The following is a 27,022-nucleotide window of genomic DNA, read 5'->3' as shown; positions in this document are numbered from 1 at the left end:
ATAGATAGATAGATAGATAGATGATAAATAGATAGATAGATAGATAATAGATAGATAGATAGATAGATGATAAATAGATAGATAGATAGATAATAGATAGATAGATAGATAGATAGATAGATAGATAGATAGATAGATAGATAGATGATAAATAGATAGATAGATAGATAATAGATAGATGATAAATAGATAGATAGATAGATAGATAGATAGATAGATAGATAGATAGATAGATAATGGATAGATAGATAGATGATGGATAGATAGATAGATAGATAGATAGATAATGGATAGATAGATAGATGATGGATAGATAGATAGATAGATAGATAGATAGATAGATAATGGATAGATAGATAGATGATGGATAGATAGATAGATAGATAGATAGATAGATAGATAGATAATGGATAGATAGATAGATAGATAGATAGATAGATAGATAGATAATGGATAGATAGATAATAGATAGATAGATAGATAGATAGATAGATAGATAATGGATAGATAGATAATAGATAGATAGATAGATAGATAGATAGATAGATAGATAGATAGATAGATAGATAATGGATAGATAGATAGATAGATAGATAGATAGATGATAGATAGATAGATAGATTCTGTACATTTTGCAAATCTACTTTATATTTATTATTGCAGATCTATGAACTGTATAATGGGGGCTCTGTAGCAGTTATCTATGAGATTCAGCTGGAACCACTGAGAGAAGTTCAAGAGCAGAATTATCATCACCCCGTGTTCCAGTGTTTAAATCCTAGAGGGGAGATATTACCAGGTGCAACTGCCTATGTGGAATGGATCTTCTCACCTCTGGAGGCCAAAACCTATTCGGTGAGCCTGCTCGTTTTTTGTCTTACTCTGCCCCCTGCTGTCCAAATCAGCTCCTCTAACTAAGCGCTGTACTTTATTCTTACATACAGGTAACTGTCCCCGTGCATATCTTAGGAGGAGACTCTGCTCTTATTACCTTTGAAGGGATTGGCTATGAACGGAGTGTACTGGGAGACACGGCTGTGTTTGGGGATATTTCTCATATAGCTGCCACCCCCAGGCTTTTACTACCCAGACAGGTGAGAATATTAAGTGTGTATTGAAAGGAATGTACAAAATATTTATTATTATGCTTAAATACTTCCTGCTCTCTAGCTCCCTTGTCTCCTCCTCCCATGCTCGTCTCCAGGACTTCTCCAGAGCTTCCCCCATCCTCTGGAACTCTCTACCCCAATTTATCAGACTATCGCCTACTCTGCTCACTTTTAGGCGATCTCTGAAAACCTATCTCTTCAGGGAAGCCTATCCTGCCCTCAGCTAATAATGGAATCTTCTACTCTTCCTACCAGTCCATCCCCCACAGTTACTACCTCTTGTACCTCTAACCCCTCCCTCCTAGATTGTAAGCTCCAAGGATCAGGGCCCTCAAATCCCTCTTGTATTGAACTGTATTGTTGCTGTTTTGTCTCCCATTATATTGTAAAGCGCTGAGCAAACTGTTGGCGCTATATAAATCCTGTATAATAATAATAATAAATACGTCAGGGAATCTGATCATCTTAAGGCTGCACAGAAATAGGACCAAAGATGTCTGAAAGATATACGCTATAAGGCCAAACGTTTGCAGACACCTGACCATCACACCTATGTGCTGGGCATCCCATTCCAAAACTATGAGCATAGAGTTGCTCCCTCCTCTCCCCTTCTTTGGAGCTACAGTATATCAGCCTCCATTCTTCAGAAAAGGCTTTCTATACCATTTTGGAGAGTGTGTGTGTGTGTGAGAATTTGTATCCTTTCAACCAAGAGAACATTTGTGAGGACAGGTATTGACGTTGGAGAAGAGAAGACCTGGCATGCAACCAGCATTCTAATTCCCTACAAAATTGTTTTGTAAGGTTGAGGTCAGGACTCTGTGTAGACCAGTGTTTCTCAACCTTTTTTCAGTCAAGGCACCCTTTAAAATTATGGACAGTCCTGAGGCACCCTTTAAAAATATGGACAGTCTTGAGGCACCCCATTCTAAAATGGGGTACCTCAAGACTGTCCATAATTTTAAAAGAGCACCCCATTCTAAAATGTGAAAAACTATTCTAATAGCAGCAACATCCACACATGTAGGACACCCAACGTTAGAGGTGATTTATTCTTCCAAAGCAAATACACTTTTGCACCCTGGTACTGATTAGTATTCCAGTGTTTCTCTTCTCCATCACTGAGCTAATGTGACCCCAGCACTGATGGAGAGGGGCGGGGGAGGGTCAAACTAGGCTGCTGTGCAGGCAGCTGACATCCTCCTTATCAACTGATGATGTCATTGGTCGTCAGGATGCAGGCAGCTAGGAAGGTCGTAATGGTGCACAATGAGAACCTGTGGCTTTGTGTAACTAAATGGCCGGCTTTCTCCACCCGCTGCTTTGTATACAAGTTTTTGCCATTTTTTGGACATTTTGCCAAGACACCCCTGAATAAACCTCAAGGCACCCCAGGGTGCCTGGGCACCCTGGTTGAGAAAGGCTGGTGTAGACCACTGGAGTTCATCCCCACCAATCTTCTCAAACCGTGTCTTTATGGAGCTGCTATGTGCACAGGGGCAGCTTAATGCTGGTACAGAAAAGGGCCTTCTCCAAACTGTTGCCATAAGGTTGGAAGCACACAATTGTCTTAAATAGGTAGAAAACCACCACAATATACAAAAAAAAACCTGAGCCTTCTACAGGTATACGTCATAATGTACTAGTATGCACCGCATACTAGTACATTATGCCAATCTTGAATAAAGGGGAGAGAACATTGTTCCTGGATAACTTGCCAGCCAGTTTGCCAACAACCAAATTAACCTGTCTAACAGTATGCGTTTATAACAGGGGTTTAGTTAGCACACATTTGCAAATACATACGTAACCCTTAGAGCCACGTCACGGCACCCTGATATTCTGTGGTCCTAACTTTTTCTGAGAGCCCCCATAGTAGAGGCACATGTATTTAATGGATAGACAATCTTACCTGCCCATGGAGCCCTCCAGCGCAGTGCTGTATCTTGGTCCCCAGTGCTTCCATCTTCACCTGGTTTTCCTTCCAGGTTTGCAGGCTCTGGCTGTTTGATTGGCCGGGGAACACGATGACGTCAAACAAGAGCCACAGCTTGGCGATTTGCATTTAACAGTATACTGTATGCCCTGAATGCAGAGTATCATTGCACATGCACAGGTGACATCATCGGCTATTGTTGATGTGAATATTTCCTAAACGGTACATGTTTAGGAGATATTAATTGTATCTACAGGCAGGGGCGGACTGACAGCTCATGGGGCCCCCGGGCAATAAGGGATCATGGGGCCCCTGTGTCCTCGCCCAAACTGAAAAAAGCCTATGAAAAAGGTACCAGGGGCATCTCATGGGCCCCCCTACTGACCCCGGGCCCTTGGGCAGTGCCCGAGTTTCCAAATGGTCAGTCCACCCCTGTCTACAGGTAAGCCTGAGCGTAAGCTTACCTGTAGGTACAACTTAAAAAATAGACTTTACTACCACTTTACATATCTTTGTATGGTATAGTATTAGCAGTACCCTTCACTGGAAACACCTGAACTCAATCATTTGGAGATATGGCCATATAGGTAGGTGTAATGATCAGGTATCCAGAAACGTTTGGCCTATTCGGGTACAAAATTGTAAGATGTTTAACCCTCCTTCTCCAGCACCTTCTAAAAACTGAAATATCCATTTTGGGGTAGAATGATTAAAGTGGTCATTAACACGTAAATTTAAAAACAAAATGCAAACAGCAGTAATGGTGTTCAGTTGTTTTACTAAGCAACTCTACAAGGCTTTGCCAACTACACCACCACTGTGGTTAGAAACTGGAAACAGATAGTGGTCACATGACTGCTAATCATTCTTCTGAAAGCAGGTATTTTCACCCAGTTGTAGGATAAAACTTTTGGGAGGGTCTGTACAGGGTGGTTATCTATTACCAAGCAACTTTACAAGGCTCCGCCTCCCACTGATCCCACACTCAAAGCTGATCCCGGCTTTGTTCAGCTGTCCGGAGGCGTCAACTGGTCACTCGATTGGACGGGAGATCCTGGGGGAGCATCTGCTCTTGCTGCGTGTAAAAGCTAACGAGCAGCTAGTTAGCTGCTCTGATTGCTTTTACAATAGAGCCGTTCACCGGCTTTAAAAAAACAGTACAAGTATGTCGCTGGTCCGCAAGTGGCTATTGAGAGCATGGCTGCTTTAAAGGGTCTAATGCCCAATATTGATGTCTTCTCTGATTTCATGTTTATATTCAGCTTCAGCTGCACTTTATATTGATTTGTATAGGCAACCCAGGTACATCCCTTCCTTTTTATCACCTTATCTTTAATCAGCCTCACTGTTACTGGAATCTCTACAGGTCCCTCGCCTGACTCAGCAGAAATTGACATTTGGGGATATTCCCGTCTTCTCTAAGTCCAGCCGATTGCTCTTTCTGAATAACACCTCTGAAAATGAGAGCTTGCTCTTCACATGGTATGCTGGTTCCCCAAATGCCAGTGAGGTAAGCATATACATTAGTATTTTTTAATTAATGATATTTCAATTCTGATGCCAATTTAGGAGTTGAATTAAATTGGTTACAACGTTTTTTTTTAAACAGCAAACACATCATACTTACCTGCTCTGTGTAATGGTTTTGCACAGAGCAGCCCAGATCCTCCTCTTCCCTGTTCCTCCGCCAGCGCTTCTAGCCCTTTCCCCATTTTGAGTGCTCCCAGAGCATACTGCTTACTCTGGGGGCACTCGTGCATGCTTGCTCCTGAGCCACCTCTGTGTGTCTATGGGACACAGAGTGCTGCTCAGCCCCGCCCCCCACTCCCTCCTCACTAGCTGTTATTGACAGCATCGAGAGTCAATGGCTCCTGCTGCTGTGTCTCAGCCAATGAGGAGAAGAATCAGGATTGGACTCAGATAAGTATCGGAGGGGGCTGTGGGGGCAGCTGCACAATGAAGGTTTTTACCTTCATGCATAGAATGTCTAACAGAAGACCAATTCTTATTTTTCCTGCACTACCGAACACAGCTCAGTTGATGAGGAATCTTTTTTGAAGTCTGCTTGAAAACCTGCATCCCCTTTGTGCTCAGTGGTTCCTCCACCGGACCTCCATGTCACTACTGTGTCCTGCAGTGATGTGAAGATTGGCAGGAGGAACCACTGGGTGTTGTGGAAGATACTGTCTTGGTTTTCCAACAGACTTGATGAGAATGGAGCCGCATTCTGTGCTGTGGGCAGCAGGAGCGGTTAGTATTAACACTCTTTACTTCATCCTGCAGATCGATGACAGGGTCACATTAAAAAAAAATGGGAGATTAAAAATGGATAAATGTGAAAGCTGTACTCAGGGTTCCTCCAGGGGTTATGTAAGAAGAGAGCAAAGACAGATCTCCTACCTACACTGACCACCAATGTAAGGGGTCACTACCAATGTGGGGGAGGGGGGTGCACTTTGGCCTTGGGTGCTAAAGGATCTTGTCCTGGCACTGTACATGGGACACATTAGGGGATATTTACTAAAACTGGAGCACTCAGAATCTGGTGCAGCTGTTCTTGGCAGCCAATCAGCTTCTCACTTCAGCTTGTTCAAATAAGCTTTGACAATAAAACCTGGAAGCTGATTGGCTTCTATGCACAGCTGCACCAGATTTTTCACACTCCAGTTTTAGTAAATAACTCCCATTGCGACTTATCAACCACCTTTGCTTGCAGGTTCTTCAGGTCTCGCCTCTTTCGGGTACTGTGAAGCCGGGTGAGAGTGTAAGTGTGGTGGTCACCCTTCAGTCTGCAGACCAGGCATCATTCTACGCTCTGGAGCTGGTGTGTGAGGTGAGGGGTGAAGGAGATATACGTATTCACTAACAAGGTGCAATGACAATTATCATACCAGTGGAAACAAGAACAACACCTCTTGCGCTCTATGACCCAGAGCAAGGGTGGATAGATGGAAACAGAACTTGTAGAAATTCGTCCAAAGGTTTTGCGGCTCTAAAAAAGGCTGGGGAAGCCTGACCTGTGAAGTGAAACAAAAAAGCGCACCAACCTTGCGCATTACCTCAGTAAAATGTGATTTTATTGAATTCAAAAATATACTCACAGAGAAGTATAAAAAGCATACAAGATCCTCACTGGAACTCTAGGAGTGTGAAACCAGTGCGAGTCTCATCACGAGGGCAGACTCTCAAAGTAAGGTTGACGCGTTTCAAAGAGAGTCCCTTCTTCGTCAGAGCTGTTGGTTTCACACTCCTAGAGTTCCGGTGAGGATCTTATACGCTTGTTATACTTCTCTGTTTGAGAGTATATTTTTTAATTCAATAAAATCCCATTTTACTGGGGTAATACGCAAGGTTGGTGCGCTTTCTTTTTGTTTCACTTCACAGCAATGACAATTAAGCCAAAGCAAACACTCAGAGTCAGCCTACTGCATCAAGATCACAAAAAAGATGAATTCTGATTGGTTGCTTAGAGTCACTGCAGCTTGTAAGCCCGTGAGTGTCATAATGTTATTTTCATGTACCATGTTATTAAAAAGCTTTACCCCATACCAGATCTTTATGGAGAAGGGCCTCGCTGAGTATGAACGGGCCATCAGAGACTGGGAGGAAGAAGAGGAGCGGCAGACAGTAGAATTCACAATTCATGAACCTGAGAAGAGATTTCAGATGGTAGGTTACTCACTATTAGAGATGAACACAAATATGTTGGATTTCACAGGAACGTGGAATGAAGGTGATTTTTGGTGTTTTAAAAGGGGCAATGGGCTTCAAATGGTCCCTGAGGGTTATGAAGATCTTGCCTAACCTGGACCTAGTGTACCGTATAATAATGACTCTCCTGGAAAATAACTCCCCATTTATTATTATATATATTATAATAACTCCCCAGTCATTTTTATATATGTACTAATAACTGTCTCTATGTAATAATAGCTCCCAAGCAGAAAAAGGCGTAAGTTATCTAAAATAAATTCCATTTTTGAATTAAATGTTTATTATTAAACAAATGAGACTAACGATGGTTTTTGAAAGTTTTTACATTGTAGATTTTTATTAAAGTAAACAAAAATTACACGTAGAATTGGGAAATATCAACATACATGTAATGTACAAAGTTATGTACATTTAAAATATCCTAGAATTCATAATGTGAATATGCACGTCTCCCAACGCTTTGTTTGATTTCTTCCATGGTTTTAATTTTTTACTTTATTTCTCTTCCGGAGAATATCATGTCAGAATTTGTACAATACAACGTCACTCTTCCACATATAATGCAACCTCACTTCCTGCATGCTGTTGCGTCGATAAAGAACTTGGGCTAGTCAATCACGTTCTCTGTTTATTCTTTGCATTTATAACTTGGAATTTGGCGTTTTAAAGAATTTGGCGCTTTAAAGAATTGATCCTCCAAATAATTAATTAATAATAACTTTCAATAATTAAAACCTGTTAACACTCTTACGTATATATTATCAGATTATGCATATCAATTTAAACTATTACTTTCAACTTTTATGTCATTTAGCTTCTTCAAAACTAGGGGAGTTATTATTACATAGAGGGAGTTATTATTACATATAAAAATGACTGGGGAGTTATTATTACATATAAAAATGACTGGGGAGTTATTATTACATGTATAAAAATGACTGGGAGTTATTATTACATGTATAAAAATGAATGGGGAGTTATTATTATTTGGGAGTTAATATAACATACTACACTGGTCTTTTGCCAAGGCGTCTCATTAGCCTCATTATTTTTTTCAAAGCAAAAAACAGACTGGAAAAAAAAAAAGAAACTGAATAAATACAGAGAACGCTAAATAAAAAACACTAACCTTAAAGCCCAACTCCAGACAACAAATGATGCATTGCAGTGGGTCTGCACCCGCACCGTAAAGGTTGATTGCATTTTTTTTCTATGGGAAAGGAGAAACTGTTTTACTTACCTGATCCTCTGCTATCCCAGCAGATGGCACTCCCCCGCCCTCCAGCGGCCATCAACATGTCCAATGCAGGACTACAGACCCTGCTTTGGTCTTGATGACATCAAGATCCTAGACCGCTGGAGTGTGAGGGAAAAGAGGATGTGGGGACCAGTCGAGAGTATGAGTAGATGATCAGGTAAGTACATTTTTTGGTGCTGTAAAAGGGTTTACTTAATGGTTCTACCCATGAGTTTGAGTGGAACATTTTTTTTTGTTCCCCTAGACCTAAATGAGCAATTAACCCTTGTAGTGCAGGCCCAGCCCCACTGCAAGGGATCATTTTTTTAGTTACACAATAAATAAAAATCTCAATAGATAAAAAAAAAAGAGACTCACCCCTATTTATTGTGTGGCTCATCCCTACTTATGTGACAACATGCAACTGAACATATGCTGATAAATTCAGCTGTGATAGTAAAGAAGACCTATTACAAAACGGCTCTTATAATTATGTGTTAATGCAATCTTGGTGGGCTTCTTAATGCCCAACTTCAGTCTCTAGACCCCCTCCTTCTGGTGACCCCCCCTTCCTTGTGTATTTTATTCCAGATTGCTTCAGGCTGGTCATGTGACACAAAGGGCCTTCTTCTGCATTGGGCAGTCCTTGATGATGCTGAGAGCCTCATCATGTCAGTGTTTGCTCTCCTCATCAATACTCTGTGAGTGAAGGGCACTATGATGATACCCTCACAGAGGCTGGGCCCTGATGCCCTGCACTCCCCAGGTTGCATGACATTGCAGTATGAAGCCTACAGCACAGATAAGAGATTGCTAATGACAGATGAAAGGTGTAAAACTGCACTACATGATGTTTTAAATCTCAGCTTTATGCTAACAATAAAAACATCCTCCTGGAAGTTAAAAACAAAACAAAATTTAAGACTGCAATACACACATCAACGTCAGCACTGTCCACTGCAGTACCTCTTCTCCACCATAAGATGTCCTCAGTCTTCCAAAAAACTTCCAAAAAAAAAACCCAGCATGTATTATGCAGTGGTCTCCACACTGTGGCTTGGGGTCCGGATGTGGCCCTCTGCCTTTATCTGGCCCTTAGGGCTCTTTTCCTCCCACTGATACAAGATGCTGTTATGCCCACTGACACCAACAACAGGGCATAAATCCTTTTACCTATTTCAACAATGGGACACCATTCCTGCCAGTAACACCAATAATGGGGCACTATTCCTGCTAGTGACACCAATAATGGGGCACTGTTCCTGCCAGTGACACTAATAATGGGGCACTATTCTTGCCAGTGACACCAATAATGGGGCACTATTCCTGCCAGTGACACCAATAATGGGGCACTATTCCTCCCAGTGACACCAATAATGGGGCACCGTTCCTGCCAGTGACACCAATAATGGGGCACTATTCCTGCCAGTGACACCAATAATGGGGCACTATTCCTGCCAGTGACACCAATAATGGGGCACTATTCCTGTCAGTGACACCAATAATGGTGCATTATTCCTTTCTATAATGCCAAAGATGAGATGCTCTTTACTCCCACTGGTAGCTTGAAAATTTCTACTTCTCCTGGACACAGTCCAGCCCACCTAAAGTCTTGAGGTCAATCAACTGACCCTTGTTTAGAAAGTCTGGAAGCCCCTGGTCTTATGTAGCTACAGCTGTAAACAAACATAAATATATTTCTGCTCCAGGCGGTCTTACAGACCATCCACTGGCTGGAGGTACATTGTAGTTGTGCAGATTGTGATGTCACCTCCTCACCTTTCCAGCTTGTCCAATCAGAGAACATTGCCATGCCAAGCAGGTGACCTCCTGTGTTCAGTAAGCAGCAGAGTAGCCATTGAGCACAGGGCCCAAAGCTAGTGGAGATGTCTAGAGTAGCCGTACCTACTACAGTGATTTCCAGCTTACAGGGGGATTGGCCAGGTATGGTTTATGCATAATTACACTAGGTCAAGCTGGCCCAATGTAATTGTAAAAATATCCATTTCTGGAAATCATCATAAAAGTGGAACTACACTCAAAATTACAAAACTTACAAGCAGGCAGGCTATTTCTCTAAATTTCACCCAAACCGTACTCTCCGCTCCTCGCAAGACCTCCTACTCTCTAGCTTCCTTGTCTCCTCCTCCCATGCTCATCTCCAGGACTTCTTCAGAGCTTCCCCCATCCTCTGGAACTCTCTACCCCAATTTATCAGACTATCGCCTACTCTGCTCACTTTTAGGCGATCTCTGAAAACCGATCTCTTCAGGGAAGCCTATCCCGCCCTCAGCTAATACTGGAATCTTCTACTCTTCCAACCAGTCCATCCCCCACAGTTATTACCTTTTGTACCACTAGCCCCTCCCTCCTAGATTGTAAGCTCCCAGGATCAGGGCCCTCCTAACCCTCTTGTATTGAACTGTATTGTTGCTGTATTGTCTCCCATTATATTGTAAAGTGCTGAGCAATCTGTTGGCTATATAAATCCTGTATTATAATAATAATAATAATATATATTGCAAAAGTAATGTCTCTTCTGCAATAAAATAAACCCACCTTACTGGCACCAGGAAGAAGGTGGGTAAAGGATGCCAGTGCTGGACAGGGACCCCTCACAGACATCATAGTGTTGGAGAGGAGGTAAGTATTGTGACTTTAGTTCCAATTTAAACTGATTCTAAAGCATAAACCTGATTTTTCTTAATGCATTCCCTGCAGTAAAGTAGAGAATGTTTAGGTAGTAGTATAGCCCCCTCACCACCCCCCACCACCCCCCCATAGTTACCTCACTCAGTCCAGCGATGTGCCTGTCTGTAGTGGCTCTCTCCCTCCTCCCTACACTCAGAGGCTTGGCTCAGTCGAATCCTGTGATGTGAGGGGGCGTGGCCAAGCTGTCACTGTCTATGGACACAGGCAGCGCGGCTTGGGATCGAGCCCGCATAAGTGCCCCCATACAGTAGCAAGCAGTTTGCTATGAGGGTACTTGCAGAAGAGGAGCCAAGAGTGCCAGCAGGGGACCTGAGAAGAGGAGGTTTGGGGAAGCTCTGTGCAATCACATTGCACAGAGCAGGTAAGTATATCATGTTTGTCATTTTTTTAAAAAATAGACTTTATAACCACTTCAAGTGCCTAATGACAACAATATGTATGCAGTTGTTTTTAAAAACCTTTTCTTAAGATTCTGTACTTCTCCCTGCATGGATTCACTTCCGATAAATGTAAGTGAATGTGATGGATTTGTGTGGTTGAATAAAATCTTTCAATATGAAAAACCTTTTCTCAATAGTTATAGTTGTGTTATGACCAGGGGCGAACTGACAACTCATGGGGCCCCCGGGCAATAGGGGATCATGGGGCCCCTGTGTCCTTGCCCAAACTCAAAAAAGCCTATGAAAAAGGTACCAGGGGCATCTCATGGGGCCCCCTACTGACCCCGGGCCCTCGGGCAGTGCCCAAGTTTCCAAATGGTCAGTCCGCCCCTGGTTATGACCATTGAATACATATTAACATTTTCTTGTGTTCCTAGAGCTGCCTGAAGTCTGGTGGCCCTGGAAGAAGTCAAAATAAAAACCAGCTGACTGAGATCAGGAAATACAAGGTGAGCCAGTGAATGATCTGCACAGGTAATGTAACATGGCAGACATATAACTACATTATGGCTTATTATTCATGGGCTCGTTGAAAAATAGTACTTCACAAGTGCTGGTCACATGACCAAAAACCGTCAGCATTCAGTTACTTGATCTCCATTAGTAGTCAATCGGAGTTTACATCAGCATGTCTCTTCGCTCTTTGGCAGAGATGATGTAACCATATAGCTAGGACAGATGACCTTCTTTCTGAAAATGCTGTTATAACCTGGCTGTCTCTGGCTTCAACATTTAATCACTGACTGTGAACAAGTATGGAGCAGGTGAAGTAAGAGCTCCTTAGATTGCAAACTTCAGGAATTGTAATACAAATATTTCTTTCATGATAGGTGTCTGAAAAGGTGACTACTGATTTCCCTTTTAGCTGAACTCTAAAAACCTACAAAAGACACAGCTTAAAGTGTTACTAAACCCCGGGCCCTGCATTCACTATATCCGGTCTCCCCGCACCCTGCATTCACTATATCTGGTCTCCCTGGACCCTGCATTCACTATATCTGGTCTCCCCGGACCGTGCATTCACTATATCCGGTCTCCCAGGACCCTGGATTCACTATATCTGCTCTCCCCGGACCCTGCATTCACTATATCTGGTCTCCCCGGACCCTGCATTCACTATATCTGGTCTCCCCGGACCCTGCATTCACTATATCTGGTCTCTCCGGACCCTGCATTCACTATATCTGGTCTCCCCGGGCCCTGCATTCACTATATCTGGTCTCCCCGGGCCCTGCATTCACTATATCTGGTCTCCCTGGACCCTGCCTTCTCTATATCTGGACTCCCCGGACCCTGCATTAACTATATATGGTCTCCCCGGACTCTGCGTTCACTCTATCTGGTCTCCTTGGACCCTGCATTCACTATATCTGGTCTCCCCGGACCCTGCATTCACTATATCTGGTCTCCCCGGACCCTTCATTCATTATATCTGCTCTCCCCGGACCCTGCATTCACTATATCTGCTCTCCCCAGACCCTGCATTCACTATATCTGGTCTCCCCGGACCCTGCATTCATTATATCTGGTCTCCCCGGACCCTGCATTCACTATATCCGGTCTCCCCGAACCCTGCATTCACTATATCTGCTCTCCCCGGACCCTGCATTCGTTATATCTGGTCTCCCCAGACCCTGCATTCCCTATATCTGGTCTCCCCAGACCCTGCATTCACTATATCTGCTCTCCCCGGACCCTGGATTCACTATATCCGCTCTCCCCAAACCCTGCATTCACTATATCCGCTCTCCCCAAACCCTGCATTCCCTATATCCGGTCTCCCCAGACCCCACATTCACTATATCTGGTCTCCCCGGACCCCGCATTCACTATATCTGCTCTCCCCGGATCCTGCATTCACTATATCTGGTCTCCCCGGTCCCTGCATTCCCTATATCCGGTCTCCCCAGACCCCACATTCACTATATCTGGTCTCCCCGGACCCTGCATTCACTATATCCCGTCTCCCCGGACTCTGCATTCACTATATCCGCTCTCCCCGGACCCTGCATTCACTATATCCGGTCTCCCACAGTACACACAACATGGAAATGCAATTATTTGAGTCAATATAAGTTGCTAAATACATTTTCTCATCAGCAGTATATAGCAGTCTTGTGACTTCTATCAGTGTTCGGCAGAGCACTGGTTAAAGCTTGTAGGAGGAGTTTTCTTTCTGCTCTGGAGGATGCAAAACTCCTGACCTCTGTCTATACAGTACCGATTGGCCCAGTGCTGATCACATGCACTCTCTCAAGAAAATAAAAACCTTTCTAGCGATACACACTAAACTGAGCATCTGCAGAATGGCTTATCAGGAGATAAGACGGACATTTGAACAAGAGGAGGAGCAGAAAAGTTGGGATCAAACGGCCTTTTTACACAACGCAGAGGATTAACCCCTTAGGCTCCGCAGTGAGTATAACAAGCATGCTTTACTGCATCTACAGACTGATTGTACTGTTGTGGGTTTAGGAACACTTTCAGTGCAGCCAAAATATAAAACACAAAAATCAACACAAGGCACATAACCTGTATTCAGTAGTGTACATTTAGCAGCATGTGTCCCTTGTGCTGATGCCTTTTCTGTTAGGTGAAACCCTCCAACCAGCAACTCCAACCTTAAAAGCCACATGAATGGAGGAAAGGTGGATGATTGATAGAAGCTGGGCGGAAATGGTGAACATATGAGAGCCTGCAACAGCCCCTTAGTTCTGGGAGCATGGGTGGAAGAGGATTTCACTGAAGAGGCATCAGCACGAGGAACACATGCTGCTGAATGTAAGTTATGCCCCTTGTGCTGATTTTTAGGTTTAATATTTTGGCTGCACTTAAACCTCCTTCGCGGTGTTCCTGAGTGTAGCTCGGGGTAAAATTTCTATACCAAAAGCGGTAACCCCGAGCTACACTCAGGCTTACCATGCGGCGTTGCTCAGGGGGTCCCTGCAATACTTACCTTGTCCTTCGCTCCCGCGATGTGTCCCCTGCAGCGTCCCCGGCCATCTCCTCCGGCCGATGCCGGCATCCGGCTTCCGTGTTCCGGTCCCTGTGACGTCGGGAAGCGGCGGGAAATTTGAATTTTTTAAAAAATGTCATTTTTGCTGTCATTGCTATTTCAATGCATTTCACATACATTTTGTCCCGAGTGCTTTGTCCGGCGCCCTGCCTGCATTTTGACTGTTCTATCTGCCTGGAAACTGAGAAACGTCCATGGCGTCCAAAAAGCGTCCCTTTATGACAAAAGCGGTTTTAGACCGGCTAGAGAACAGCGATAGTAAATCAGAACCACTTGAAGAATTGAGTGATAATGATTCGTGGGGGAAATTCGTCATCAGACACTGAAAACGATTTTGCAACTTTGTTCAGCGATGTGCGAATTTGCCTCTGTATTTCAAATTTCAGTGTTTTTGGTTTGATTATATTATTGAATTCAATTTATTATTATTATATTATTATTTTTTATGATTATTTATTAAATTATAATTTATGATTTCGTGTTTCAAATTTTATCATACCTGGAATGTTTACTAGACTCTTGTTCGGACAGATTTCAGTGAGTTATTCCTAAAAATTACAGCCTAGAATAAAAAACTACATATTTCCATGCAAAAAAAATGGTACCGCTTTCAGCACAAAAAATCGGAAAGAATCATACCGCTGAGGAGGTTAAGCTTTAATTTGTGTCTTTTTTGTAGGTTTCTAAAGTGCAGCCAAAATAGTAAACCTAAAAATCAGCACAAGGGACATTCAGCTATTCCTCCTACCAGTCCATCCCCTACAGTTATTACCTTTTGTATCACCAGCCCCTCCCTCTTAGATTGTAAGCTCCAAGGATCAGGGCCCTCCTATTCCTCTTGTATTGAACTGTATTGTTGCTGTATTGTCTCCCATTATATTGTAAAGTGCTGAGCAAACTGTTGGTGCTATATAAATCCTATATAATAATAATAATATAAATCCTATATAATAATAATAATAATAATAATAATATAAATCCTGTATAATAATAATAATTGTCCTGGCCATGCATGCGTATTAGTACCCCATTGACCTCTGTAGGGCTGTGTCCTAAGGCTAGAGATGATCCCATAGATGTCTATGAGGCTGTAATGCACAGAGGTGACCAGGACGGTGAAGACTTGCACTGCTGAATGTAAACAAATTTCATATCCATGGCCAATCAGATAAAGGAATTATGCGTTTGTGGAGGGAGAGGGTGGGTTAGTTTAGGGAAAAGGGGGGGAAAGGGATAATGCACTTTGTTTAACCACTTGCCTACCAGGCACTTATACCCCCTTATTTACCAGGCCAATTTTCAGCTTTCAGCGCTGCCGCACTTTGATTGACAATTGCGCGGTCATGCAACATTGTACCCATATGAAATTTTGATCATTTTTTTCTCACAAATAGAGCTTTCTTTTGGTGGTATTTATTCGCCACTGGGCGCTTTACTTTTTGTGCTATAAATAAAAAAAGTGCAAAAAATTTGAAAAAAAAAAAAAAGTTTCTTTGTTTCTATTATAAAATTTTTCAAACAGGTATTTTTTCTCCTTCACTGATGTGCGTTGATGAGGCAGCACTGATGGGCACTGATAGGCGGCACTAAAGGGCACTGATAGGCAGTACTAATGAGGTGGCACGGATAGGCGGCACTGATAGACAGCACTAATGAGGTGTCACGGATAGGCGGCACTAATATGCAGCACTGATAGGCGGCACTGATAGGTGACACTGATGATGGGTACTGATAGACGGCACTGACTGGCATCACTGCTGGGCACTGACTGGCGGCACTGACTGGCACAACCCCTGGGCACTGACTGGTGGCACTGCTGGGCTGCACTGGTGGGTGGCACAGGTGGGCAGCACTGGTGGGTGGGCACAGGTGGGTGGCACTGGTGGGCACAGGTGGGTGGCACTGCTGGGCACAGGTAGGTGGCACTTCTGGGCACAGGTGTGTGACACTGCAAAGTGGCACAGGTGGGTGCACTGCTGGGCACAGGTGGGTGGAGCTAGTGGGCGCACTGCTGGGCACAGGTGGGCGGAACTTGGGGGTGGCACTGCTGGGCACCGATCATCAGGGCACTGATCATCAGCGATCACGGAGATCACCAGGTGCGCGCCCCCTGGGGCGCGCAGGAGAGCGCGTTCTGGGAGGACGTCATTCGGCTATCTGCGGTCAGCAACTAGTTAAAGTGCTCTTCACCCTGAAATAGGATCAAAGATTGTTTACTGAATGATGTAACAATTGTATTCTGCCATGCAGACTCTACCACCGATCAAGAATGGTGGCAATGCCCGACCACCAGTCAGCCGAGACAGGGAGAGTCGCCGGGCACTAAAAGAAAGTCAAAAATTGCCGGTTCGACCTGAGCCACCTCTGCCCATCCAGCTTCACCTGTCCCTGACAGGCAGATCCCACCACACACCAGATTTTCTGAACCAATACCAGAACGACTTCCAACGTCACTTCCAGCAGCGGTAAGTAAATCCCTACCATCTTACTAGCGAAACCTTTTACATAACTGTTATTTTTGTTGTTACTTTTTAGGGCGAGGCAGCTTATTTTCTGTCACATGAGATTTGCATCAACATTTTTTTTTACATAAGGCTCCGTTCACACTAGTGCGACTTGTCATGCAAATTTGGAAATATAAAGTAGCATTACAAGTCACAGCCCATTGATTTCAATGGACCCCATTCCAATCTATGTGACTTAACCCTTGGCACCGGCACCTCCTGGCCCTTTAACCCTTTGAGGACCTTAAGATTTTGGAACGCCAAAAGAATCAATTTTTTTCGTTTTTAAACTTCGTACACTTCAGTTGCTGTAACTAAGCCATTTCATGAAATAATTGGCAAAAAGCTAGATCCATTTGTTGTTTGTTGATAAGAACTAATATTTTGACTCAAACCAAAAAAAAAAAAAAAAAGAGTTTTAAGTTCTTAACCACTTCCTGTCCGGACACTTTTACCCCCTTCCTGTCCAGGGCAATTTTTAGCTTTCAGTGCTATCACACTTTGAATGACAATTGCGCGGTCATGCAATACTGTACCCATATGAATTTTTTACCATTTTTTTGAGACAGATAAAGCTTTATTTTGGTGGTATTTATTCGCCGCTGGGATTTTTATTTTTTTTACTATGTAAATGAAAACGTACAAACATTTTGCAAATAAATAATATTTCATCATAAATCTTGGCCAAAATGTATTCCGTTATTTTTTTAGTAAAAAAAAAAAAAATCCAAAATTAGTTTATAACTAAAAATTATAATTTTTAAACATTTTTTTTACATTTTTATTTTATTTTTTTTTATATTATTTTTTATTTATTTATTTTTTTTTACATACTGTCACCCTAGCAGTACATGGTGACACTGTACTACTTGTGGGGGTGATGAAGATTTTTTTTTTTTTTTTTTTTACACTGATTGCTTTTACACCCATATAGGATGTAAAAGCAATCATTTCTCTTTCTCTCTGTCTGCATTCTTGCACTCATTGAGAAGTACTGAGTGAGCTGTGATTGGTCACACCTTGTCACATGTTACAAGACTGTTGTGAATAGCCTTGTACCATGTGACCTCTGTGATCATTCACAGATTTCACACATAGTAAGCAATGATGTCACAAGTGACATCTTTCTTACTACTTTGCATGTGATCACTGATTCGCCAATCAGAGATCACATGATCGGGACCTCGTACAGAGGTCCCGTCCGATGATCGGTGTTTCACTGTGTCCGGAGGATACAGCGGGCACCGGATCGCGGTGGTGCGCGCTCCCAGGGAGCGCGCACAGCTAGAAAAGGCGGGTGCCGTTTATGAACGGCAACCCGCCCCTGGACTGCCACCGCCCTGCCGTTTATAAACAGCAGGCGGACGGCAAGAGGTTAATCAGATGATACACGCAATTAAAAACATGGGACAAATACGTCCCTTGGTCCTCAAAGTGTTAAGGGTTTCAGAAGCCGGGAGGCGGGGTGGGGTTTTAGGGTCATGTTACCGCTGTGATTCACCATCACGGCGGTCACACGATCACGAAAGGTCCCGATCGAAAAGAGATCGGGACCTTTCCGTGAGTACCGGACATGTGTGCTGGGAGCACGCAGGGTGCACACTCTTAGCACATATGTTTTTCTTAATTGCACGCAAAAATGCGGCCGCTCGGCTTAAAGGCCCAGACGCTGGGAGGCCGCACATTTGCGTGCGGCTGGCACCAAGAGGTTGAGTAACTTTGAAAAGGTTCCTGCACTACTTTGATGTGACTTTCTTGTGACTTAGGGTTCATGTACACTGCAGCTGATAAACGGACGTTCAGGAGCTGTTCAGCTATTTTTTTCAGCAGCCCCTGAACTCTCCCTAATGTTTTCCTATGTGTCCGTGTACACATCTTCATTTACAGGCAGTTGAGTTTACAGTCGTTTTTTCGAACGCACCAAACTTGCATTCAGGAGTAGATTTTACCGGCGTTTCAAACCTCAAACGCTTGTAAATGCGTGTAAACGCGGTTAACCGCATTTAGAAGCGTTTGCGTTTAGAAGCTCTTTTTAACTGTTCCATGTCCAGATGCTGCCCAGAGCCATTTTTCATCATCGGAAATGCATGCAAAGCGTTTTCCATGTATTGAGATGGACCCGGTACACCAGCGCAGTCAGTTCCAGGTTTCGCGTGCAGGAAAAAATGGCAGAATGTGCCGCATTATTCTCATGATGGGATCCATAGTGAATACAACCAGAAAAGACAGGTCATCTCAACACATACTGCTCTCTCTGCTTCTGCTCTCTCTATTTCTCTCAAAATGTCTGAAATAGTAAATTTTTTACTATTTTTCAGTGCATTCTGGGCATTTGGAAGGTCTCCTGAGGTTATCTTTTAACAACTCTTCTAAGCGCAAATGTGCATAAAACTGACATTTTTTTACCTACGATTTCCAGCAGTCAGTTTACATCATTCAGAAGAGTTTTCCAAACGCCCCGTGTACATGAGCCCTTAAGTGTCAGAGAATGTAAAGTTGTATGAAAGTTGCACCTGAAAACTCAGGACTTTGGAGTCGCACTAGTGTGAATGGAACCTCAATTGAAATTGTCAGTTGTATTTTCTATTACTAATGCGTGTGCAGGGGCGGACTGACCATTGGGGAACTCAGGCACTGCCCGAGGGCCCGGGGTCAGTAGGGGGCCCCATGAGATGTCCCTGGTACCTTTCATAGGCTTTTTTGGGTGTGGTTTGAGTGTGGGCAAGGACACAGGGGCCCCATGATCCCCTATTGCCCGGGGGCCCCATGAGTTGTCAGTCCGCTCCTGTGCGTGTGTGTCCTCTTATTTTTTTTATGTGATTTAAAATACCATTACATTTGCACTTGTTTTCACATTAATTTTATCCACTCCCATATAAACTTTTCATCAACAAGACTTCAGAGTTATTACCCTGAAAATGCTGACCCCCCACGCACGCCATGCATGCATTGCACACCATTGTGGGTTGGTTTTGGCGTGGCCCCATTCACTTGAATGGGTCGCATTTGGGACCACCTGATGTTTAATTTTTGCCTTGGCTGTGGCAAGGGTATAGCCTTGAGCGGCAGCATTTCTGTGTTGGGGGGGAGGGTGTAATCTAAGCCATCTGTTTTTACCACCCCCTGGCCACTCATGTGAACAAGCCCTTACTGTTTTCCCATTACTGATAACATACAACTCTGCAGTCTGTATTATGCAAAATAATATTAGTAATTAACATAGTTGTTGCAGCTCCATTGTTAAACCTGAACAGGACAATACTTTAATAAATGCCTTTATATCACTAATTGTAGTGTTTGTTATTAGAGGTGCCTATTGGAAATATATTTTTCACAAGGACCCGGTTGCAGTCAGACCAGTTATACTTATATCTTATAAAATACTTATTTCCTCCTGTGTCACCCGGTTTAAAATCTCTGATCCAGGGGCGGACAACTCATGGGGCCCCCGGGCAATAGGGGATCATGGGGCCCCTGTGTCCTTGCCCAAACTCAAAAAAGCCTATGAAAAAGGTACCAGGGGCATCTCATGGGGCCCCCTACTGACCCCGGGCCCTCGGGCAGTGCCCGAGTTTCCAAATGGTCAGTCCGCCCCTGCTCTGATCACTTCCTGATGGATATCAATGTATTGTAATATGGAAGAGCATACCATATTATGGACGTTCTATTTTGCTTGGTGGCTGCTAATGGGCCATAATTACAGGTGACATGCACAAAACTCCATTACACTGCAATATAATAGTTCTAATTAGGTTTCTTTTCTTTAAGGGTATGCCCCAGGCAAAGTATAAATGAAGCTTTACCCCGGGTTCACACTGATGCTGTGCGGAATTCGCAACGTTTTCAGTGTGAATTCCGTACCGCATCACAATCGCACCCCGTTTATGCGAACTGATGCGGGTGTGTATGTTAAGTTAACAACACCCCGACAGAGGTCCGCAAAATGCAGTGCGATGTGCAGAATAAGATTGCATAGGTGGGAATACCCATGCGATCTGATTCTAGTACGGGTGCAGTGCGAATAGAGCCATACAAAATCGCATGTGATTTGTACAGGAATGCGGTGCGGTTCTTGTGCGAATCACATGGGATTTACCGCACCGCTGTAGTGTGAACCCCGGCTGAAAGTAGAACTCCAGGCAAATGTTTTTTGTAATTTTAGGTTTGTAAAGAAAAGTTACTTCTGCTGATATGGAAGGTCAGGACCACTGCTCTGTACTCTATACTTTGTAAGTTATACTTTTATGCATGCTGGTTAGTACAGCTCCCGCTATACTTCAGGCTGCCCCCTTCTCCTCTTAGCAATTCGCAGAACGCCTTGTAGTCTTTGAATGGTTCGCAGAATATAGAGTATTCTGTGAATGGCCATGTGAAGGGGCGGGGGGGCGGGGGGGGGGGCAGATAAATGACGCTAGTGCTTCTGTGTATGAGAACTACAGCTCCCATATCTGCAAGGGGCTGGAAGTATAGCAGAAGCTTTACTAACTGGCATGAATAAAAGTATAAATTGTACGGAGGTAGTATTCCTGACTTGCAAACACATCTACAAAGGTAACTTTTATTTACACACCTCTTATTACAAGAAAAAACCTTTGCCTGGAATTTTGCTTTAAGGTGAACCAATGATTTGTCCAAAGGAAAGGTTCAGTTTAATTTCTAGTCCGTCAGGTGTCTCCTAAAGGGGTATATACAGTGGGGCAAAAAAGTATTTAGTCAGCCACCAATTGTACAAGTTCTCCCACTTAAAAAGATGAGAGAGGCCTGTAATTGGCATCATAGGTAGACCTCAACTATGAGAGGCAAAATGAGAAAACAAATCCAGACAATCACATTGGCTGATTTGGAAAGAATTTATTTGCAAATTATGGTGGAAAATAAGTATTTGGTCAATATGAAAAGTTCATCTCAATACTTTGTTATATATCCTTTGTTGGCAATGACAGAGGTCAGACGTTTCCTGTAAGTCTTCACAAGGTTGGCACACACTGTTGCTGGTATGTTGGCCCATCCTCCATGCAGATCTCCTCTAGAGCAGTGATTTTTTTTGGGCTGTCGCTGGGCAACACGGACTTTCAACTCCCTCCTATGGGGTTGAGATCTGGAGACTGGCTAGGCCACTCCAGGACCTTGAAATGCTTCTTACGAAGCCACTCCTTCATTGCCCGGGCGGTATGTTTGGGATCATTGTCATGTTGGAAGACCCAGCCACGTTTCATCTTCAATGCCCTTGCTGATGGAAGGAGGTTTGCACTCAAAATCTCACGATACATGGCCCCATTCATTCTGTCCTGTACATGGATCAGTCGTCCTGGTCCCTTTGTGGAGAAACAGCCCCAAAGCATGATGTTGCCACCCCCATGCTTCACAGTAGGTATGGTGTTCTTTCGATGCAACTCTGCATTCTCTCTCCTCCAAACACGACGAGTTGTGTTTCTACCAAACAGTTCTATTTTGGTTTCATCTGACCATATGACATTCTCCCAATCCTCTTCTGGATCATCCAAATGCTCTCTAGAAAACATCAGACGGGCCCGGACATGTACTGGCTTAAGCAGGGGGACACGTCTGGCACTGCAGGATCTGAGTCCCTGGCGGCGTAGTGTGTTACTGATGGTAGCCTTTGTTACGTTGGTCCCAGCTCTCTGCAGGTCATTCACTAGGTCCCCCCATGTGGTCCTGGGACTTTTGCTCACCGTCCTTGTGATCATTTTGACCCCACGGGGTGAGACCTTGTGTGGAGCCCCAGATCGAGGGAGATTATCAGTGGTCTTGTATGTCTTCCATTTTCTAATTATTGCTCCCACAGTTGATTTGTTCACACCAAGCTGCTTGCCTATTGCAGATTCAGTCTTCCCAGCCTGGTGCAGGTGTACAATTTTGTTTCTGGTGTCCTTCGACAGCTCTTTGGTCTTCACCATAGTGGAGTTTGGAGTGTGACTGTTTGAGGTTGTGGACAGGTGTCTTTTATAGTGATAACAAATTCAAACAGTTGCCATTAATACAGGTAATGAGTGCAGGACAGAGGAGCCTCTTAAAGAAGAAGGTACAGGTCTGTGAGAGCCAGAAATCTTGCTTGTTTGTAGGTGACCAAATACTTATTTTCCACCATAATTTGCAAATAAATTCTTTAAAAATCAGCCAATGTGATTGTCTGGATTTGTTTTCTCATTTTGTCTCTCATAGTTGAGGTCTACCTATGATGTCAATTACAGGCCTCTCTCATCTTTTTAACTGGGAGAACTTGCACAATTGGTGGCTGACTAAATACTTTTTTGCCCCACTGTACAGTGTCTGAATACTGTGTGTGTATATAATTTATATATATATATATACATATATATATATATACACAGTTAAGTCCATATATATTTGGACACAGGCACAATTTTAGTTTTATGTGTAGAGAATATAGCGAGTGCTACTTAACGTATTAAATTGAGATAAAAGCCGCTAGAACACCAAAAAGGTAACCAACCAACCTTTCCAAAAGACTAAAGAAATAAAAGGTGCAGCGCTAAGAGCTAAAATGCAAATGACAACAGACTAATATGTGCAATATGCAAAACTTATATGAATGCACAGGGTGCGATAACAATTAATAATCACACAAACGTCCAGATCACAAAGTATAAATCATATCAATCATATAGGATCCTGTCCGTGGTGAGAATGTGTGCAATCCAGAGGTGAAGATAGTTCAATGAATAGAATGCGCACTCACCAGAAGTGCGTATTAAATACGCATGAAAGAAGTGTCTTTTCTCATCAAACACCTAGGTCATCAGCATTCTGGTCAGGCCGCACTCTACATCATCCTCTGCTTCCCCGTAGTAATAGGGCCCCAAGGTTCATCAAGCAATCACAGGCATCAGAGGTCCCCTTTATTTAAAACAGGCACTGTGGAAGGTGGTGCTCCCAGAGAGAGCCCAATAAGGGACGCCACATAGTATAATATTGCTTTGATGCGTTTTAATTGAATTTATTAATAAAAAAAAGATAGTACTGACCAAAAATTCAGGATGGCCACCAGCGGTGGCTAGATGTCCAGATGCTGTAGCCCCCCGGACGTGTTTCGTGCTAAGCACGTCCTCATAGGGTGCAGGGCTTACAATTTTAGTTCTATTCAGGCTATAGTTATATAATGGATATGGGCTGAAAGTGCGCACTCTCAGGTTTAATTTGAGGGTATGTGCATCCAAATTGGAGGAAGGGTTTAGGAATTACAGCTACCCCTCCCCTTTTTTCAAGGGACCAAAAGTAATTGGACAATTGAATCAAAAGCTGTTTTATGGCCAGGTGTGGGCTACTCCTTCATTATTTCTTCATCAATTATGCAAGTAAAATCTAAAATTGTGCCTGTGTCCAAATATATATGAACAAAATACGATTCCTCCTGCGCTCCAGGACCCAGGCCGGTGGCGAGTAGGTGAAATCAAACCCAAACGAAACGACCACCAGAGCATGAAAGGTCGTGCAGCTCCAAAACAAGGCTGGGGAAGCCCGAACAATACTGCAAAGTGAAAAAAACAAGAAGCGCACCAACCTTGCGCATTAGTAACCAAAATTTATTAGTAAAGGAATGGTACTCACAAACAGCGAATAAAAACAGGCATGTAAGTCCTCCAAGGGACTTCAGAGACAAGAGGCCAGCGCGAATCCCATCATGGGGGTAGACACTCAGTACAGCTGACGTGTTTCGAAGGTCGTACCTTCTTCCTCAGAGCTCTGGTTACTGAGGTAATGCGCAAGCTTGGTGTGCTTCTTGTTTTTTTCACTTTCCAAATATATATGGACCTAACTGTATGTGTGTGTGTATATATGTGTATATATATATATATAAAATGTATTTATTTATTTCAGGTACTTATATAGCGCCTTCAATTTACGCAGCACTTTACATCCTGCAGGGATCGTCGGCTTGCTTTACAACTTACCTTTTCATGGAGCGGGTCCGGTGTCACCCTGTGCGATAGGTGTCACCCGGTATGGCGCGCACCCCCCGCATCTGCCTAGGGACGCCACTGGTGGGTGGTTGCTGCAGGCTCGGCAACGTAAATGTATGCTGCCGGCTATTTTCTGGGTTTGGGGTGCGTATGCATGCGCCTCCTGCTGACCCAAACTATGATTGGACACAGCGCGAGTTTGTCAGCAGGTTTCAGCCGATGATTTTGTCTGAAGCCTGCTGATCGAATGTGGCAAATCACAGCATAGAGTTTTCTGTTTACAAACATAGAGAACTCTGTGTACACAGAACTGTGATCTGGCTGTTTCTTCTCCCTGAAAAGCAGGGAGAAAAAGAACAGCCAGATCTGTGAGTACAAGCAGCACACATTACACTTGTTAGGCACACAGTTAACCCCTTGATTGCCCCTTAATGGTAACCTCTTCCCAGCCAGTGTCATTAGTACAGTGTACAGAATTATATTGGATCACTGTATTAGTGTTGCTAGCGACGTCAGTGTCAGTCATTTAGTGTCCCTCCTAGCTAGTGGCTGTTAGTGCCAGATTGCTCGCCACACTATTACAGTCACAATCACTACTATAAGTTGCTGATAATCGCCATTACCAGTATAGCATCTACAGCTGTGTAAATTCCATTTTATATATATCATGGATTGTAGACACTATAATTTTCACACAAACCAATCCCTGAGGTCATCACAGAGGACAAGGGGACGCTCTCTATGTCTGGAGGAAAAGAAATGTAATCTCCAAACATGGAAAGGTTTCTTCACAGTGAGAGCTGTGAAAATGTGGAATAGACTCCCTCAAGAGTTGGTTGTGGCCAGCTCAGTGGATTGCTGTAGGAAAGTCCTGGATTCTTTCTTGGATACACAGAATATAACTGGATATAACATTTATAGGTAAAGTTGATCCAGGGAATATCTGATTGCCTCTCGGGGGATCAGGAAGGAATTTTTTTCCCAGCAGGAGCAAATTGGGTCATGCTTTGCTTTTTTTTTTTTTTTGCCTTCCTCTCGATAAACTGTGGGTATAGGATTATAACTTTTTTTTTTTTCTATGGTTGAACTGGATGGACTTTTTTCAGCTTTTTTTTCAGTCTTTTTTCAGCCAGACTAACTATGCAACTATCAATCAATATACACCTTTTTGGATTTTTTTTTTACAAAAAACATGTAGCAAAATATATTTTCTACTTTCTGTTTTAAAACATACAAAATAATAAAATACATTTCTTCATAAATTGAAGCCAAAATGTAATTGTTTTTATTCCAACTTTTTGGTTTTTTTTAAATTTATATCATAAAAAACCCAGTGATGATCAAATACCACCAAGAAAAGCACTATCTGTGTGAAAAAAAGGATTTAAATTCTGTTTGGGTACAGTGTTGCATAACCGCCCAATTGCCAGTTAAAGTAGCTAGGGTTCAAGTGGTTAAAGTGTTATCAAACATGTAAAGCATGATATATAGCAGCATATTTTTGTTGGATGCCTGGCTTCTGTTTGCAGACTCTCATTTCGTTTCAATTTCTTTGCAAAATAACACTTTCCATTTTTAGGGTGGCTGTGCTGCTTTGCAAGGTCCCCTGAAGCCCTGCTGTTGCTGCCCTTACCAGCATTCTTCCACCCGGAACGGCAGCTTGATGTGCCGCTACTTCATACGTCACACAGGCAGCTCAGAAGCCCAGGAATGCAAGTCGCTCCCCATCTCCTCCTCCAAGGAGATTGATTGGCAGCAACTTCCAAGATGGCGCTGGCCGCTGTTAAGAGAACAATAGGATATTTCTCAATAATCAATTGAAAATACATGTATTGATTGGTAAAAACTGACATATCAAATATGCAATTGATTGTTTTTAGACTCTTTTGGTGCATGCGAGTAGATCAGTCATGTGCCATTTACTGTGTGCACTGCCCAAACAGCAAGTTCAGGGAAGCAGCACTGACTGAGAGGAAGCCAAAGAAATTGTAAGGGACGGAAGACATTATTTGTAAAAAGAAAGTTTACATGGATATGAATGAATACTTAATATTAATAATAATAATAATGTAAAAAAAAAAGGAGGATGGTTTAATACCACTTTAATCAGAGCTGTGATTCTACGTTTGTAACCCACGTAAACTGGAATTCTGTGTTTTCCTTTGTTTTCTGTACAGGCTACCCAAGATCAAGATGGAAAAGGCAATTCCTGTGCCCCTTCAGCCAGAGACAGGAGAACCAGACAGACACCCTGATAAACCTACCAAGGCAATGCAAGAAATGGCCACAGACATCATGGCGGCAGTGATTAGGTGATATGACAAATCCAATATCTCTGTTCAGTATTATGGGAGAATGTCTGCACGGCAATTTGATTCTGGGTGGAACCAGAGACAAAAGCTGGGATATCG

The 27,022-nt window shown here is 43.2% G+C and overlaps 1 protein-coding gene across 1 annotated transcript in view; it reads left to right on the top strand.

Annotated features, from left to right (window-relative positions):
• The window catches only part of CFAP65 (cilia and flagella associated protein 65), a 133,425-nt gene that overhangs the window by 87,146 nt on the left and 19,257 nt on the right, over nucleotides 1-27,022 (top strand). Inside the window, exons 23-30 of the mRNA XM_089683579.1 lie at nucleotides 664-855; nucleotides 945-1,094; nucleotides 4,412-4,555; nucleotides 5,762-5,878; nucleotides 6,598-6,714; nucleotides 11,526-11,597; nucleotides 16,415-16,629; nucleotides 26,789-26,923. Of these exons, the coding sequence (XP_089539705.1) occupies nucleotides 664-855; nucleotides 945-1,094; nucleotides 4,412-4,555; nucleotides 5,762-5,878; nucleotides 6,598-6,714; nucleotides 11,526-11,597; nucleotides 16,415-16,629; nucleotides 26,789-26,923 (1,142 nt within the window). The remainder of the gene's footprint in view (nucleotides 1-663; nucleotides 856-944; nucleotides 1,095-4,411; nucleotides 4,556-5,761; nucleotides 5,879-6,597; nucleotides 6,715-11,525; nucleotides 11,598-16,414; nucleotides 16,630-26,788; nucleotides 26,924-27,022) is intronic.

The sequence above is a fragment of the Staurois parvus genome, unplaced genomic scaffold (assembly GCF_062004578.1).
Source record: "Staurois parvus isolate SC_StPar_1 unplaced genomic scaffold, SC_StPar_1.0 ptg000315l, whole genome shotgun sequence".
In the NCBI taxonomy this organism is placed as follows: Eukaryota; Metazoa; Chordata; class Amphibia; order Anura; family Ranidae; genus Staurois; species Staurois parvus.
The sequence above is the reverse complement of the archived record's forward strand: the minus strand, read 5'-3'. Positions and strand labels throughout refer to the sequence as shown.